Source organism: Orbicella franksi, chromosome 3 (genome assembly GCF_964199315.1).
Source record: "Orbicella franksi chromosome 3, jaOrbFran1.1, whole genome shotgun sequence".
Taxonomy (NCBI): Eukaryota; Metazoa; Cnidaria; class Anthozoa; order Scleractinia; family Merulinidae; genus Orbicella; species Orbicella franksi.
Genome location: NC_138147.1, coordinates 19,502,501 through 19,520,359, shown reverse-complemented (window position 1 = coordinate 19,520,359; position 17,859 = coordinate 19,502,501). Strand labels below are relative to the sequence as shown.

Here is a 17,859-nt window from a genome sequence, read left to right as displayed (position 1 = left end):
AAAGAAAACATGTTTTATTTGTTGCAATGTGTACATTGTAAACCCCAGTCATGGCATATAAAAACTATTTGAATTTTACGGAGTCTGTACTGATTGCAATAAATTTCTGATTCTGTATAAATTTGCATATTTTCTACTATTATAATTAAGGTCAACAGATTTGATTACAATAAAACAGTACATTCCATGCATTTTTCCTCAAGTTATTATTTACAAGTTATTTATCGTACAGGGTTTCTGCCTCCCTTTTTCGATTTACATGTTATTTACAGGCTCCCTTTTTACATTTACAGGTTATTTACAGGCTCCCTTTTTTGATTTACATGTTATTTACAGGCTCCCTTTTTCAATTTCCAGGTTATTTACAGGCTCCCTTTTCCGATTTACATGTTATTTGCAGGCTCTCTTTTTCAATTTACAGGTTATTTACAGGCTCCCCTTTTCAATTTCCATGTTATTTGCAGGTTCCCTTCTTCGATTTCCATGTTATTTACAGGCTCCCTTTTTCGATTTACATGTTCTTTATGGGCTCCTTTTTTGATTTCCATGTTATTTACAGACTCCCTTTTCCGATTTACACGTTATTTACAGGCTCCCTTTTTCGATTTACATGTTATTTACAGGCTCCCTTTTTTGATTTATGCGTTATTTACAGGCTCCTGTTTTCATTTTCCATGTTATTTACAGCCTCCCTTTTTGTATTTACATGTTGTTTACATCCTCCCCTTTTTATTTACATGTTATTTACAGTATTATGGCAGCCTCCCTGTATTAAATTTACATGTTAGGGACCGTTCATTTTTTATGAGGGAGGGGGGGCTGGTGGGATTTGGGAAGCACCATTTAAAAATCGCATGACCCCCCCTCAGCTTACCAATTTTTTCACATGGCCCCCCCCTTATCGCGGTCATTTTTTGGGATGACCCCCCCCAAACAAATTGAACAAACAATATTTAGATTTCAACTTTTTTAATATTTCTCTATTATCCCCCTACTTCACGTTTTGTACTCACTGTGAAGACAATATTTACAATCCTATACTACGTACAGAGAGCTGTTGTTTGAAAAACAAATCAAAAGAAAGAGAAGTCAATTTCGGATCTCCTAGTTATGGCTCGCCCTGAGCGTCCTGGCATCTCCCTCATCTGAATTGATGAATGCCCACAGTTTTAATGTAAAACAGATCAAATGTATAGAAGCTAAGTTGACGAAGGTCACGCAGGACATGGAAGCACTAGAAAATAAGAGCAATTATAACAGCATATTCAAGGGCATACTCAAACAGCACATCAACAAAAGGAGAAGGAAAAAAGAAAACCGCAGAAAGTCAAATGAAAGAAAGAGGAAGCGGACTGAAAACAACGTCCAACGAGTTTATGGAATCTGTGTTGGAAACCCGCTAGGAAATGATCTTCCACAATGCCTTGTGTACCCTCCTAGAACGGCCGTCCCGGAAGAGTGTATCAAAGTTGAGGATGTTGCCACGTCGTTATTTAGAAGAGATGGGCCATACATCGCACAGCTCTTGGAAGGGAATTATTTCACTAATGCTGCAAGAAGCAGAATCACCGCCAACCTTGAGCAGGAAGTCAGAGATTATGTTTACACCTTCATGTACCCTGAAGAGTACACTCTGACGGAAAGCATTGCTGCTTCTTGCAGCATCGGTGAAAGAGACTCCCATAGCAGCACAAGCGGCGACAGTGTTAAATAACAGTGTTAAATACTTCTTTTCAGTAGCTACAAATGCTTTTTGTCGCCAAACGTTTTTTTAAAGCAGAAGGAAAGTTTGTAATAAATTTGTATCCTGCCTTCTATGTTTATTCTACAGCAATTTTTTTGATATTCAAACATTATGCCATTTTAAAGTTTTACTAAAATATTTCACGTGACCCCCCCTTTTTCCCTTATTTTTTTGGGATGGCCCCCCTCGAAAGCCTTTTTTTTTCGCATGCCCCCCCCCCAAATCCCACCAGCCCCCCCTACCTGATAAAAAATGAACGGTCCCTTATTTACGGGTTTCCAGGTTGAATCACAAGAAATTTACAGGCTATTTACAGTATTTGCAGGAACAGTTTACATGTTAGTTACATGATCTTAGCCCTTTGCTTTGAAACATTTACAGTGTTTTCTTCATCATTTACATGTTTCACTTGAAATATTTACATGTTTTTTACATGAAACCTCCAAAACATGTAAAAGGGGAAAAATCATGTAAATTAATCTTTACAGTCTCTTTTTGATTATTTACATGTTAATTACATGTTATTTACATACTCTGTAAATTTTCAACTTTTCCAGTGTTTCGAAAACGGTGACGTAACGATAATCACATGATTTCCCTGACCGAATTTTCCTCAAACACGAATCCAAAATGACCAGTGATTGTTGGGTTTTTAAATTTCTCCGGCCTTAGTATGGAAGGAAAACATTTGATACGTTTTCAGAGTGAAGCCTTCGTTTTCAAATTTCTCCGGCGTAGTGTGCACGGTCAGCTAACATCGCAACTTTGAATAGCTGATGTTATGCTGTCTAAACCCCTTCACACATACGGTGGTAATTATTTGAAAGTTTGGTAACTGTAGAGCCACTGCAAATTCATATTTAACATGGGTGTTACCGGTAACAGCAAATTCAAAGTTGTCGTCCAGATAAAAAGAAACTCCCCAAACGACCAAATGTCTGTTACATTTTCAGCATAGGCCTTCAAGAAAACAGGCGCTTTTAAGACTGAACTTCTTCTCTTTTCCCTACAAAACATGGCGTTAAAGTAAAACGGCTCTTCTCAAACAATGACTAGCAAGTTATTTTCCCTTGAAAAAACATACGTCCTTTTATTTCCACTCAGTAACTGCAACGTTAATTCTTTTATTTCCAACAGTTCTAAGGTATCTTCTTGTTCTTGTTCTTGTTCTTGTTCTTGTTCTCTAGAAAACTTGCATATTCGTCACGCAATCGACAACAACTCGACAATCTACAATCTCCCTAAGTGTTCTTGTTCGCTCTTAAGTACACATAAGCCTTGCTCTAGAATTACTGTTATACTATAATATAGTATAACTACTAAGAGGATATTATCCTCTTAGTAGTCATTCTCATCTCTAGAAACAACAGTTGCCCTTTTATCTTGGCAATAATCAATCCTGTTAAATGTCGTTGACATTACGCTATCATTGAACTAGAGGCAACAAGCAAACAAGAAAGTTTGTAGCATTTTGTGGCAAGAAGGTTGTGTTATAGATGGTGAAGAAGTTTTTCTTCGCAGCATAATTAATCCGAAGGAAAGCGCGTGCAAAACTGATCATCGCTTGACCTCTGGATTTTTGCGCTGGTTTGTATAACTGGAAGGGTTCATCCAAAGGTAACAGAGATGAATTCAAAACAGGAGTAGGTACGTATGTGAATGGACTGAACGACTTAACAGGGGTAATGAACTAAACAACGGAAATCAATGTTGTTCTAATATAGTTTCATGTTTAAATTACCAGTACCAATGGCAGCTTACGGATTTATTGTCTATGGGGCTATAAGGTAATGCAAAGGATTCTGGTTAAAACAGCAAATCGAGATTTTGTCCATATTTACATAAATTGTTCAAATTAGGACTTATGGACCGCTCACTACGGCTCGCTCGCCTTCTTGAAACCCCTCCGCCAAACATTGTTTTAGCTCTACTTCTTCTGTATTCTACTTCTCTTCTCTTTTGAAAAAAACTGAATATTACTTTGAACGTTCTAAATCTTCATGACACTGAGCAACAACTTAGCAACAACTGAAGAATATCTCCTTAATAGCTCTGACTCTCGGTACCGACCAACCAGTAAGCAGAATTAAAAAAAAGTAAATAAAATTCACTAAAGCACACAGGAAGAGAAGACGCCCTGACCAGGATAAAACTGGGGAGAGGTGTGGCTTACCAAAGTGTCCCAGGTCAGTGATCGTTTTACTTCACGTAGGTATCATAACCAAAGGTTTTTGTCCTTATTACGTACAATGTTCTGTGTGATTTCCGGTTTTCAAATTAACTCTATTTCTGAGGTCTAAGAAATTGATGCTTTACAAAGTTTTAGCGCAGCGGGGTTCCTCGTTTTGTAATAGACCACTTTTGACTTTCCAAGCTTTTGGGTTGCGTGCAATAAAAGTGGCGGTCAAGGAAGAGGGGGGGGGGGGGGTGAATCCCATTTAAAAAGGGATGCTCGTCGTAACTTTTAGGGACTAAAAAGAGCGGTTGTGGTACCTGTACGGGTGCTCAGCCCCAAAAGGTCCACAACAGGAGCTTTCGCATTACCTTTTACGCTATTAAGACCAAAAAAAAAAAAAATTACAGGAGATATTTGACAATCAACTTTACGAGCAGAAAGTATTCTGAGCAATCGTCCTTATCACTAAAAAAAAATTATGAAAGTGTCAGTTTAAGTCGGTCAGTCGGTTATTCGGTCAGGCGATCAGTCCGTCCGTCCGACCCACCGTCTGTCAGTCCGTCAGTCCGTCGTCAGTCAGTCAGTCATTCAGTCAGCCAATTAGTCAGGCAACCAGTCAGTCAGTCCGTCAGTCAGTCAGTCAGTCAGTCGATCAGTCAGTCAGTCAGTCAGTCGATCAGTCAGTCAGTCTGTCAGTCAGTAGCACCAGACAAACTAGTTTGGACTTCACACTGTTTCGTTTTTATCTTTATATATTGACCAATCGCATAACATGGTTTCGTAATCTCAGAAAACAGCTTGAGATCCAGTACAAATTACAGGCGTATGATTAGAGAATTACTAATAAATTTAAGTAAATCCAAATTAAGCTGTGCTACTCATTAAGCTGTGCATGCAGTCATTGTTAATGATCAGGAGGAGAATTGTTCCAAAGCCTGGCAAAGTTCTTTGATATGAGTGTCCGTTTGTTTTGTTGGCCTTGGCCGCGCATAAAATACAATAAAAACTTGGTTATTTTTAAAATTAAGAGGGACAAGAGTTGGTCATTTGCGGACGTGAATCAATATAAGGGAAGGTAGCGCAATATATACAGCTGTTTTGAGAAAGTTTGTCCTACAAAAGCGTAAAAGCGTGCGCGACAATATCGAAAGGTATAATGGGTAATTGTGGTTCAAGTTTGCTTGATGGAAGCTCAAAGCGTTTCAGTGTGATAGAAGGAAACAACACAGCACGTGTATTCATGCTTTCTCCTTCATTCTTGCTGAAACACCTTGAACCTCGATCGAGCAACGCCGAGGTATTACTACCCACAAATCGGTATTGTCGCGTTCGCTTTTACGCTTTTGTGAAACAACCGTTGTTGAAACTGCTTTCCAATCGGTATTGTCGCGTTCGCTTTTAATTTACGCTTTTGTGTAACAACCATTGTCAAAACTGCTGTATATTCCAACGCCCCGCTAATGAAGCAGCCCAGAAACGATTACTTAACTCACGATAACTAAATTTATACTCGTGTAAGGCCGCTGAAAACCATTTTGAGTGAGAAGTCTGATATATTTTGTGTTGATATAGCTACAGTCTGCGGTATATTATGGACTTCACAAGAACATCAGATAAGAAGTTAACAGTGACAGAACTACAGTGCGAGAAGCAGCTACCAAGAACGAGTTACTCTCCACTGGAGTTGTGCGCTCAGGACAATCTGACTTTGGCTGAGGTTGGGGATGGGTGATCTCTGGAACCGGTAATGTATAGTTAGTCGATCTTTCCTGCAGGAGAGGAGAATAAAAACATCAACAACATCAACAACAACAGCAAAGAGACAATCAAACCACAAACAAACAAATACAAAAACAAAAAAACGTGTTTTGAAAGGAACTCAGTTTTTTCCCAGTACAACAGCGAAATTTGAGCTCAGAAGCTAAACAATCGACTTACGAACAAGAAAAAACAATTCAAAGTTCAAATACGCGCAAACTGAGCGTCTATGGCACCTAATACAAAGACGATGTTAGGAGAAAATAAACTTATAAAAAAAAAAACGCTCACGTTCACTAGAATACGCAGAATTTGGTCATTTCACGTTTTTGTTTTGTGGAGAACGGCAACGAAATGTACCAAGAATTATAATGCGAGTGCACAGCCGTTGTTCTGCTCATTATAACTTTTGTTTGGTGACGTTGCAACCTTTCATTTATTTAGACTGCCCAAGCACGTTTCATTGCGCGCGCTCGTGTTTTGAAGGTTTAGTTTTGACTCGTTGTTTCATTTACGTCAGTAACATTGAATAAGGGACAAGCCCGAAAATATTGGATCCATCTTTATTTTTTAGCACTTTTTATTTTCCTTGATAGTCGATATGTAGTCGGTAATACATTACCATCAGCTAAAAAGACGAATTCAACAACTGGGCCAGGTATTCTGGCTAGAAGATTGTGTAACAAGGGACTACCATTTCATGCGAAGAAAGGATGTGCATTTTGCAGGCCGTATACTAACCAAGAGACAAGTTGAAATGAATGATTTAGCCTGATTGTATCTTCTCCTTAAGTCTGCCACCATTTCATTTGTCCATTTAACATCCCTACCAATCAGGGGATTAGACCACTCCGATGTCAAATTTAAGGATGGGCTGGAATAAGAAAAGGCCAATGACTTAGTATGCATCAACAGCATATGTATATATTGAATATATTTATAAAATAATATAATTTATTTGAAATGTCGTAAAATCCTGGTAAGTTATAGGCTTCTCTTCCTTGACCTACAGGCAACTTACCAACGTTAAAAATATACTGGTTGAAAGCTTCCAGTAAGTGAAACCTCTACTTCACTCCTTTCCTGACCGTCTAACCCTTCGTCTCTCCCTTCCTCCCAGTCCAGGCCTATCTTATTGACTGAAATACTCGGTTTAGAGACCAGCTTGGTGTTGTTTAGTGTAGAGATCAGTAAATTGACGACAAAATGCAAAGTTACCCTTAGCTTGATTTCTAAAATCCCAGGACATATACCCGGAAATACACTAATGAGACTTCGTAAGTCCGGAAAAAAGTGATATAGCCAGCAGCAAAACAATTACTCAACCAAGCAACCGCCTGATTGACACACCGACCGACTAACCGACCGGCTGACCAGTCGACCGACGGACCGAGCGACCGACTGGTCGACTGAGCGATCGACCGACCGGTCGACTGACCGATCAACTGACCGATCGACTGACCGATCGACTGACCGATCGACTGACTGACTGATTGGCGGAAATAAGGTTGGAATCTTAACCCCAAAGGTTCTAAGCTCTACCATATTTTCAGATAATAATAACGCATACGCTCTTGGTTCATTATCTAATTGACAATATTTACTTACAAGTGCTTCTCAATAAAGTCGTGCACTGGTTTGGTTTGAACACTGTTGCAATATGATGTGGCATTCACCATTCGCGGATAGTAAAATAAATAATTAAGACACATCTCTTGAGATGTAGAAATACCACCCTACGAGTAAAAAAATTGAGAGTCGAGCTCATTAATTCACTACAGCGCTTGAAGTAGTAATACGCGCTGATTAACGGTTCATACATGTACTCGTAGTTTGTATCAGACTCAGGGGCTTAGCTACGGGGGGGGGGTCCTGGGGTGCCCGTGACCCCCCTTTTGTAAGCATTTTTTTAAAGCAAACCGACCTAAAACAAGTGGCAAAAACGACATGAAAATCTGGTGAGTACCCTAACTTTGACACAGTGTGACCCCCCCCCCCCCTTTGAAAAATCCTGGCTACGCCCCTGAATCCATTTTGATGTGTTCAATGCAGCTTGCTGAACATTTGTACTGACCATAACGCCAACTGCACTGTTGTTGATGGCATTCGGTAACAGATGGAATACACATATGATGATCATTTTCACATTGTTTATATTGCATCTATGAATATCAGTGCCATTTTTAATGGAATGAAGATCAGTGCCATTTACGTCAAGATACACGCAAACAAACAAAAAAAGACTCCTGTAATTAATCTTAGTAAGGGTACTAACCCGCACAAATTTTTCACGATCCATAGTCTCGTATTTGCAGTAGTGTATAAGGTCATCTCCCTGGGTACAGGAAACAAAAAAACGATAAACAACAACAAAAAAAGATCTCAGCGAGAGACACGAAACCACCTCCCCCACCAAAAAAAAGAACTACATCGCCCTTTTAACCAAAAGCCAATTTCGTAACAGCAAGCAACAATTGAATGTCTATCAACTTGTTTCATTGAGTTTCCCTGTTTATATGTCAATCAGCTGTAAGGCCATTTCCGAGTTGCTTTTTGCCTCTGTGTCAAAACGAGTCTTCGCGGGAAGCCGTCTATATAAAGATGTGTTCCATCTACAGATTCATTTTCATGCAAATCAAACTCATTTTCATATGAAAGGTTTTGCTCGAGGACTCGTTTTGAGGCACAAAACTTGGCCTATTAGTTGCTGTGCAAAGATATTTTCAGATTTCGGAACCCGTTTTATACCATAACTTGTTTCCTTGGGGCTCCTTGCTTAGTGCTTTCTCGCTGCTCGTAAAATACAGCATTAGAGGCATTTACAAAAATCTTTGTGATAACGAGTAGTTATTAAACATCGCGAATATATTAATGCAATTTCTCAAGGTAAATTTCAGGCTATGTTATAAATAGCCGCTTACTAGCTTGAGCACTAACCGGTTTAATATGAGCTTCTTTCCTCAAAACTTGTATATCCTGTGAAATAAAGATGCATTAAGGGCCAAAGGATCTCTTTCAGTTTGACAAACCTTGAATGTTACTTACGTTTTTTTTTCTTAGATACATAGTTTATTTAAGAAGAATTATAGTACACCAATGCAAATGCTGCCTTCTGATTGGCTAAGCTTTCCTACGAAAAGACGGGAAGACTAAAAGAAGGTTATTGACCTTTAACCGAATTTACAAATCTCGACTGAGGTGTCGAAAAAAATTGATGAGCACGCTTACACAACTGCAAGTTTTCAAATGGTGTAGCGTAGTGTGATGCAACGTGATGCTATCTTACGTAACGTAATTTAATGTAAAGCAATACTTCGTAACACTGTACGGGTCCGCAAATGATCCCAGGACCGCAAATGATCCCGGATCGCAAACGATCCCCAAATTGGACCACAAATGATCCCAGACCGGAAATGATCCCCGATAGGGACCTCAAATGATCCCGACTAAAAGATAAGGAATGGCATGGATGGTGGGATGTTGTGGATAGGGAATTGGCGCTCGTGAACACCGATGATTTTATTAAAGCCATCTTATAATTATAGTGGCTTACAACTTGCTTTTTTTTCATACTTTCGACTAAATTTTGTTGCTAACTACGATGTTATGAATACCACCACTCAATCATCAAAACACGACTTGGCTTGCATTTCTTTGCATTTCTCAGTAAAATTATGATCAGAGCAACATACGCTACATATCCTCCTTTGTTAAACATTGATAGTTCGGTGTTATAGTTAAATCACATTTTATCAGCCATTAACGCCACTCGTCTGAAAGTTTTAAACTAAAATCTAACCATGAAGCAACTATTAAGGAAGACGCTGTCACCTGAGTAGACCCACAAGCCTACAACGCTTCATCACGTTGTAAAACACCCAGTGTATAGCACTGGAAATTTGAACAAATTTATTTTGTAATTTTTCCTCGGTCGTGTTTTGGCTTTGATTCCTCGGAAATGACTACTTGAGTATTCTAAGAAGCCAAAATTCCAAGCTATAGTTATGAAGTTCAGTTTCATGACCAAGCAAGGCCAAGGCTTGCGCTTCGTTTTGACAAGTTAGCTGTTTGATAGTTGTTTGATACTTTTGCCACTGGGATTTCGAGAAAGTTTACAAGTATGTGTTTTTCTAAGACTTCTAATTCAATAGATCGTCTTCACGTAACGTGTTTCTATCCTCATAAGGCAAAAGAGGCGGTGTATTTATATCAGTTTATAATTAGCGTGCTTCATTTGGAAACCAGAAACATTTTGAATTTCAGGGTTATGGAGATTGCGTGACACAAGGCTACGATCGAGCTTGTTGAAAAATATATACTCATCTCATGATTTTGAGCCTTTTTAGAAGTTAGAGCATTAGGAAAAGTGCTTATATAAATGCTTGTTTGTTTAGTACTGATAATCAGTCCCCTAGAAAGCCAAAGTAAGTTCCAGATGTTTACACTACATTCCAGCCGCCATCAGTTGGTCTACCACGGATGTATACCAACATGGCGTTTTCTTACTGGGCTCTGTAAATTTTTGGGAAACATTTACGACAAATTTCTGAAGTTTGGGGAAACGCGCAGGCCTAAAACTTGGAGAAGTGTCTTATTTAGTTATCTTCTATAACGTACATCACAATTTCTTAGCTTTTTCCATTGGTTGGTTTTCGATTTACTATTTTTTTTTATTGCGTGACAGTGAAAACGATCTGTACCGTTCGAAGAACAAAACAGCAACTGTGGAATATTTTTTTGTAAAATGACAAAACATGTTTTTTAGTTCATATCTTTTGTACATATTCTCACCTTCCTCTGATAAAAATCCATGCCATTCCTTATTTTTTAGTCGGGATCGTTTGCGGTCAAATATGGGGATCATTTCCGGTCCAGGGGCCTGTTTCTCGAAAGCTCCCGTAAATAGCGGGCCTGATAACTTACCGGACCGGTTAACGGGAAACTTTACCGGGCCCGAAATAGCGTTTCTCGAAGCACCCGTAAATTTTCCCGGTACTTACCGGGCCCGATAAAATAGCGGGTTGTTACCAATCTCTAGCGCGCGCTTCACGCTCGTTCGCGAGAGAAGGAGAAACACTTGGGACTATACGTACACATTCGATTCTGATCGATTCTGTTGTCGTTGCGACTGTGATGCTTTTTGAAGAACAGTGCGAAGTTTAACGTCGAAGTTATCGTTGTGTCAAAGGAGAGCAACTGAGAGAGACCGTCATTTTGCATGGTCAAATTATTTGAAAGTGATGATCAATTGCCTTTTGTAGCTCGATTCGAAGACTTCGATCGACTATCTCGCTCTTTTCTAGAAGTGTTGTCTTTTTCCGTGATTCATTCTAATTCAAAATGTTCACTGAGCAATCAAATAAGATCTGCGGACCGCCGAGGAAACAGTGTGAACTTGAGAACTTGAAATTTAGCTACAAACACTTATTTCAGCAATTTATACTGATAAGAATTTCGCTTAAGTAAGTGTACAGAATATTTGGAATAAGGAAGGATCTTACTAAAATTTTGGGCGTGATTTAATCGTTCCGGCAAACATCAAGCGTAATTTTCACTGACCCCAAATCGACTGTTCTAGCATGAAGCTAGTTAAGATCAATAGAAATGCGACTGAAACAATTATGTGATTGGGGAGAATAATCTTAATGTTCTTTATTCTCGTTTATCTATCGTGAGTACAGTACGCTCCTTCGTGTTTCATCTAGCTAGAAATGCTATAACCAACATTTGTCAGCATGTGTGCACCGCGCCTAAAGCGACTCTTCGCGATCGCTCTATTATGTTTACTTTTTGTAGAATGTCTGTTTTCTAATTTCCTTCTCCAAAAAGAGTAAAAAAAATCTGCAATTAAAATACAGGAAACAGGTTTGGCTTGCAGTAAGATCAGGTTTGCGTGACAGGAACCCATTTCGATGTTCATACAAAGAAGCCTTTTCGAAAACGCGCGGCGAGTGATCGCCGTTTACATGACAGTGTTTATCTTTTCATTAATTTTTTTTCCCGTCGTTTGTTGGTTTTGAAACACAATAAAATAGAACTTCACAGTTATATAGCGCTTCCATGCAAACACCCTCAAACTGCAAAAAAAAAAAAAAAAAAAAAAAAAAAAAAATCGACAATAACAATTATCTTTACGTGGGTTTCTGGAGCCAGCGGGCAGCTTCTCGCCGTGTTTCTCTCCAATTCCTCCTTAAACTCCTCAACGAGCCACTCTATTCTTGCTCGTGAGAGCCGAAATCGTTCAATGACTTCGCAGTCAGCCATATCGGCTAGAAAGGGGCGTCTTTGATAAGACCGTGAAACAAAAAAGTCCACCCCTGGCCGCCATTTTGTTTGGTTTTGCAACATTTGTGACTCCCCGGTAACTTTACGGGAGGTCACGACCTCCCGTAAATTACCGGGCAAGTTACTGGAAAAATTAACGTGATCGAAAATAACGGGAGCTTCGAGAAACACCCGAAAAGTTTACGGGGACTTACCGGGAGACTTTACCGGGTCTTTCGAGAAACAGGCCCCAGGGGCCTGTTTCTCGAAAGACCCGGGGAGTCACAAATGTTGCAAAACCAAACAAAATGGGGGCCGGGGGTGGACTTTTTTGTTTCACGGTCTTATCAAAGACACCCCTTTCTAGCCGATATGGCTGACTGCGAAGTCATTGAACGATTTCGGCTCTCACGAGCAAGAATAGAGTGGCTCGTTGGGGAGCTTAATGAGGAATTGCAGAGAAACACGGCGAGAAGCTGCCCGCTGGCTCCGAAAACCAAGGTAAATATAATTGTTAGTTGTTTTATTTTTTACAGTTCGAAGGCGTTTGCATGGAAACGCTATATAACTGTGGAGTTCTATTTTATTGTTTTTCTAAACCAACAAACGGCTGGAAAAAAAAATTAATGAATAGATAAACACTGTCATGTAAACGCCGATGACTCGCCGCGCGTTTTCGAAATGGCTTCTTTGTATGAACATCGAAATGGTTCCTGTCACGCAAACCTGATCTTACTGCAAGCCAAACCTGTTTCGTGTGAATTAATTGCAGATTTTGTTTTTTTTACTTTTTTTTGGAGGAGGAAATTAGAAAACAGACATTCTACAAAAAGTAAACATAATAGAGCGATCGCGAAGAGTCGCATTAGGCGCGGTGCACAAATGCTGACAAATGTTGGTTATAGCATTTCTAGCTAGATGAAACACGAAGAAGCGTACATTAAAATCACAAATCTCCCCAATCACATAATTGTTTCAGTCGCATTTCTATTGATCTTAGCTCGCTTTATGTTAGAACAGTCGATTTGGGATCAGTGAAAATTACGCTTGATGTTTGCCGGAGAAAACGATTAAATCAGGCCTAAAAATTTTAGTAAGATCCTTCCTTATTCCAAATATTCTGTACACTTACTTAAGCGAAATTCTTATCAGTATAAATTGCTGAAATAAGTGTTTGTAGCTAAATTTCAAGTTCTCAAGCTCACACTGTTTCCTCGGCGGTCCGCAGATCTTATTTGATTGCTCAGTGAACATTTTGAATTAGAATAAATTACGGAAAAAGACAACACTCCTAGAAAAGAGCGAGATTGTCGATCGAAGTCTTCGAATCGAGCTACAAGAGGCACTTTCAAATAATATGACCATGCAAAATGCCGATCTCTCTCAGTTGCTCTCCTTTGACACAACGATAACTTCGAAGTTTAACTTCGCACTGTTCTTTAAAGAGCATCACAGTCGCAACGACAACAGAATCGATCAGAATCGAATGTGTACGTGTAGTCCTAAGTGTTTCTCCTTCTCTCGCGAACGAGCGCGCTATTTTATCGGGCCCGGTAAGTACCGGGAAAATTTACGGGTGCTTCGAGAAACGCTATTTCGGGCCCGTTGAAGTTTTCTGTTAACCGGTCCGGTAAGTTATCGGGCCCAGTATTTACGGGAGCTTTCGAGAAACAGGTCCCAGGATCATTTGCGGTTCAATTTGGGGATCATTTGCGGTCGACCCGTACAACACTGCAATAATCACCTGGAAATTAAAGTCGTAATTGTCATCTCGCGCAATTTCTGGTAATTCAACTCCGTCACGGACATGTTTGGTCCATGTTGCTCGACCTGAGTAATGGATCGTTGGATTAGAACATGCCTGAATATAAGGTGAAATAATACTGATAAAAAACACAAGCTAATGCTTTATACGTAAATTAAAATTAGGATAAATAACGCTTTCTGTAATTTGTGTACATATTCCAGCTAATGTTTTGACGAATTGCTGACTCGCATTCGACTGCTGGTGATGCACTTTTTAAAGCGTCCAGGATAGAGCGGTTTTCGATTGAGTGTCGTAAAACCAAAACCAAAACAATTTCTTACCAGTTAGACTTCTCAGCCAACCTCAAACGGGTAGGTGGTAGCCCCCGCGGGGGTTCTTCCAGAAAAGTTAGGTGGGGATGTGCGGCCCACTTCCCGAAACCCTTATCCTATTTATGACCAAAATCTGCGATTTCTGCTACCCTATATATGATCTGGCTAAAAATTCGATACCCTATTTATGACCGTTGTGGCTCGCATAGTTGCCCTAAACATAAGTTATGAAGTACTTTTGTTGACGGTCTTATTGATGAAAAAGTAGCTTCTTCCGAGAAACATAACCAATTCAAGACTAGAGTGCTAAAACCATGTCCAATCTATAACCAAAATAGCTAACGATACCCTCTTTATGACCAAAACGGCTGAAAAACCCTACCCTTTGGGGTTGCACTTACCTATATAGCTCATATAAGGGAGTACCCCCCCCCGTGGATAAACCAAAACCACAACCAAAGTAATTGCCTGATTACTTTCGACACTCAATCAGTAAAACCGCTTTATTCAATGATTAAAATTAAGAAAACAATAATATTAACAGACACAAACCTTGCAGGTGGGTGTGAAGTAATGCGGCGAAAACTTTTATGCCTTTTTCTGGCAGTTTTGTGGAATTTAAGTTTTGCTGGCAAAAGTAAACGAGACAATGATTACATAAGAGATGTCACAAACAATTGCAAACAAACAAGGAGACAGATGAGATGTTATCAGAACTTCGTGAAGATGAAGATTCCAAATGTTAGAAACGCAGACGAAATTATTGAACTTTCGACGTTTAAAAGCCTATTTTATTCGAGTCCAAATGTTTTAATTAAAAGGCCTTCAGTTTTCGGAATCAGCGTCTTTTAAGGACCTTTAAGGGATACTGCCGCAGTGATTTTCCTGCATCTTTATTTGGTCAAAGCAGTGTATGAAAGAGTACCTTTGTACTTGCACAAAATTCTCCAGAACACCGAGGTAAAGATATTAGAAAGATTAATAATGACGTTTACGACAAACGGTGAACGGCCACCCATTTTTACCCTTTAGTGAGAATGTCAGTTGTATTTTTCTTACAATCTTAATACGTACGGGAATGAGAGTGCAAATTGTAGTTAGTTTCAAGTGATTTTTTCTATTACACAAAGATAGTATTTAAAAACTTCTGCCAGACGTTTTCAATTAATTTCACCTCCTTGTACATGTTTAAACCGTTATTACAATCTTTTTATAGCTTTAATTTGTACACTTATATTGAATGTATGTTTTTTTAATTAGACCTTTACATTTAGGTTCAATCAATAAAATGTCTTTTAGGCTTCTACTTTTCGAAGTCATTCTCATCAGTTCAGAGCCCCGTTATAATCTATAATAGTTTGTGCAAGGTACACGGATTACATTGGATGTCGAAGACATTCAAGACCACGCAGACCTTACCTTGTAGCATTCTTTGGAGCAATAACCGACAGTCATCCATGATTCTTGTTTTGGCGGGATAATCATGAATGGACTGACACTTTCTCCAACAGCAAATATACCAGCATCGTACTCTCGGAGATTTGAAGTGTAGTAAAAACGCGCACCAGAGCTATCGTTGTGTCCTGCGTAAACAAACCATACACATCTAAGTGAAGAAGAGAAATGGTTACATAACTAAGAAAAATGTGGCTCCCTAATGGCACATGCAAACAAATGGAGGGATCACCGTGATGGAAAGAAATAAGTATCAATATCATTATAAGCAGCAGCAAATCATTATGTACAACAGTTCTGACCTTCAACGCCATCCGGGTTGTCATAGTGCAGCTCGAGCATGTAGCTGCTCGGAGAATCCGCAGTTCCAATTGGATAACCAGCTTTTGGCGGGTAATAAAATGCCTGGATAGTGACACAATAACAAATGAAACAGAAAGAACAAAAACAACGAGAAAAGAAAGAAGCAAAGTTGCGAAGAAAAAAGGACGAAAAATCGGAAAGAAAGAAAGAGGAAACAAAACGTTCGCCATTTTATTCAAAATAGTTTTCAGTGCCAACCCAATGGCGCGTACCTCACCGCCAACTGCCCACGCAGCCACAACACTGGAATGATAACACTGTGTCAAAGGCATGTTGGCAGTGTTGTGGCAATCAAAACCAGAACCGTAAAGACTCTGGTTAAATTTTCCATGGCATTCGTAGATGAGTAAGTGATGAACCAAGCCTTCATTTCCCTCTTGCACATATGGCTCGAACTGTAAAGAAAATTATTAAAGGCTGTCATAGGTTCAGTAGTACAAGGACCACATGAAAAATATAGCAACAAAAATTACCAAACATGATAACAAATGATAAACTGAACGTAAAAACAAACAAGCAAACAATGAAAACGATCCAAGTAGATATTGCTGTATTGAGTGATAATGCTCTGTTTTTTAGTTGCATTTGAATGTAACTTTACATGGAGGAGGCGCGGTGGACTCATTCATGGTTAGTGCGCTCGTCTCCGGATTGAGTGGTCCGGTCCGGGTTCGAGCCCTGACCGGGGACATTGTGTTGAATTCTTTGCCAAGAAACTTTATTCTCACAGTGCCTCTCTTCACCCAAGTGTATAGATGGGTACCGGCGAATTTAATGCTGGGGGTAACCTTGCGATTGACTAGCATCCCATCCAGGGGGGAGTAGACATACTCCTAGCCGCTTCATGCTACAGAAACTGGGATAGGCTCCGGCTATGGTTCGTATGCGGACTTTACCGTACCCGTTACCTGATATTATGATATAGATTTCTTTGCTTGCGATCTAAATTGTAAGATTAAGTATTCGTCGACATCAGCAAATTAACACCTAAAAAAGGCTTTGATCGCGGTCTCCGTAATTAATAACACCTACCTTTGTTATGTGATGTTTTGTGTTGATTTCTGGAGCCTTGATAAGAGAACACCAGTAGGTTGTTTGTTTCTTTGGTATTGTTACCTGTTAGATAATTAGAAAAGTATGTAGTTTTAAGTGCACAAATTAATCAATACATTATAACGATGATAATGATGATGATGATCATTATTATCACTACAGTTTTAATAATTAGCTCTTATTAACCGAGCAGGAGGTCCGCATGGGAGAATCTTGACCGAGGTCGGGAGTACAAACTGAGCGCAGTGAGGTCTGTACACACGACCGAGGTCAAGATTCTCACATACAGACCGACTAAGCTCGGTTAATAAGATGTTTATTATATGACAAACAAAAAAAATTAATTCGTTCAATATAACTGGTTTGTACAAGCTGACATTTTGCTTGCGAACGGCGATGAGCTGAACTTCATTCTGCCAAAGTTTGCTCGTCCTCTTTACTTTTTTTCATCAGGCTTAGCACTTCCATAATATGAATATTTTCTGGAACTAATATTTTGGAAGAAAATAGTCAATATTTTTGTTTTTAGTTTGCAACTTTTTCACGGCAAAATGTAATCGGTCGAGATACCGGTCCAGATGGGAAAATCTTGACCGCGGTAAATATCGTTTTCAGCCAATCAAATTCGTGAACTCGGTAGTTCCCAGTCCTTGTGAGACACAGCCATATAATAATGAGTAAATATTACTCACATTGTTGTTTTGGATAATAAATTCCTTCCAGTCCGTCTCGTTGACTTGTTTCTTGTCTAACCTGTTGAGAAGCAGTATGCTCTTTGACCCTCTGTATGTGTGATATTTTATGTCATAATCCGAAGTCGGGTCCTCCGTGTGATAGGCGAACACTACCTTTGTGGTACCTTGCTGCGAAAGAAAAAGGTTATCGTCGGTTTAATCAGTTAATAATAATATCGTTATGAATGCAACTGACTTCAACTGCCTAAATACTTTGTCGGCTAACTCAACAG

General features: G+C 39.4%; 1 protein-coding gene across 2 annotated transcripts in view; it reads right to left on the bottom strand.

Annotated features, from left to right (window-relative positions):
- The window catches only part of LOC145482596 (DBH-like monooxygenase protein 1), a 74,737-nt gene that overhangs the window by 46,844 nt on the left and 10,034 nt on the right, over window positions 1-17,859 (bottom strand). Inside the window, exons 3-14 of one of the 2 annotated variants that reach the window (XM_081461201.1) lie at window positions 17,585-17,755; window positions 16,872-16,955; window positions 16,052-16,234; window positions 15,779-15,881; window positions 15,441-15,604; window positions 14,574-14,649; window positions 13,687-13,772; window positions 8,616-8,654; window positions 7,954-8,013; window positions 7,287-7,414; window positions 6,420-6,552; window positions 4,165-5,689 (exon numbers count right to left, since the gene is read on the bottom strand). The exons of the other annotated variant lie outside the window; for it this stretch is intronic. Of the exons in view, the coding sequence (XP_081317327.1) occupies window positions 5,519-5,689; window positions 6,420-6,552; window positions 7,287-7,414; window positions 7,954-8,013; window positions 8,616-8,654; window positions 13,687-13,772; window positions 14,574-14,649; window positions 15,441-15,604; window positions 15,779-15,881; window positions 16,052-16,234; window positions 16,872-16,955; window positions 17,585-17,755 (1,398 nt within the window). The 3' untranslated portion in view covers window positions 4,165-5,518. Of the gene's footprint in view, window positions 1-4,164; window positions 5,690-6,419; window positions 6,553-7,286; window positions 7,415-7,953; window positions 8,014-8,615; window positions 8,655-13,686; window positions 13,773-14,573; window positions 14,650-15,440; window positions 15,605-15,778; window positions 15,882-16,051; window positions 16,235-16,871; window positions 16,956-17,584; window positions 17,756-17,859 lie in introns of those variants that run through there. 2 annotated transcript variants of the gene reach the window in all.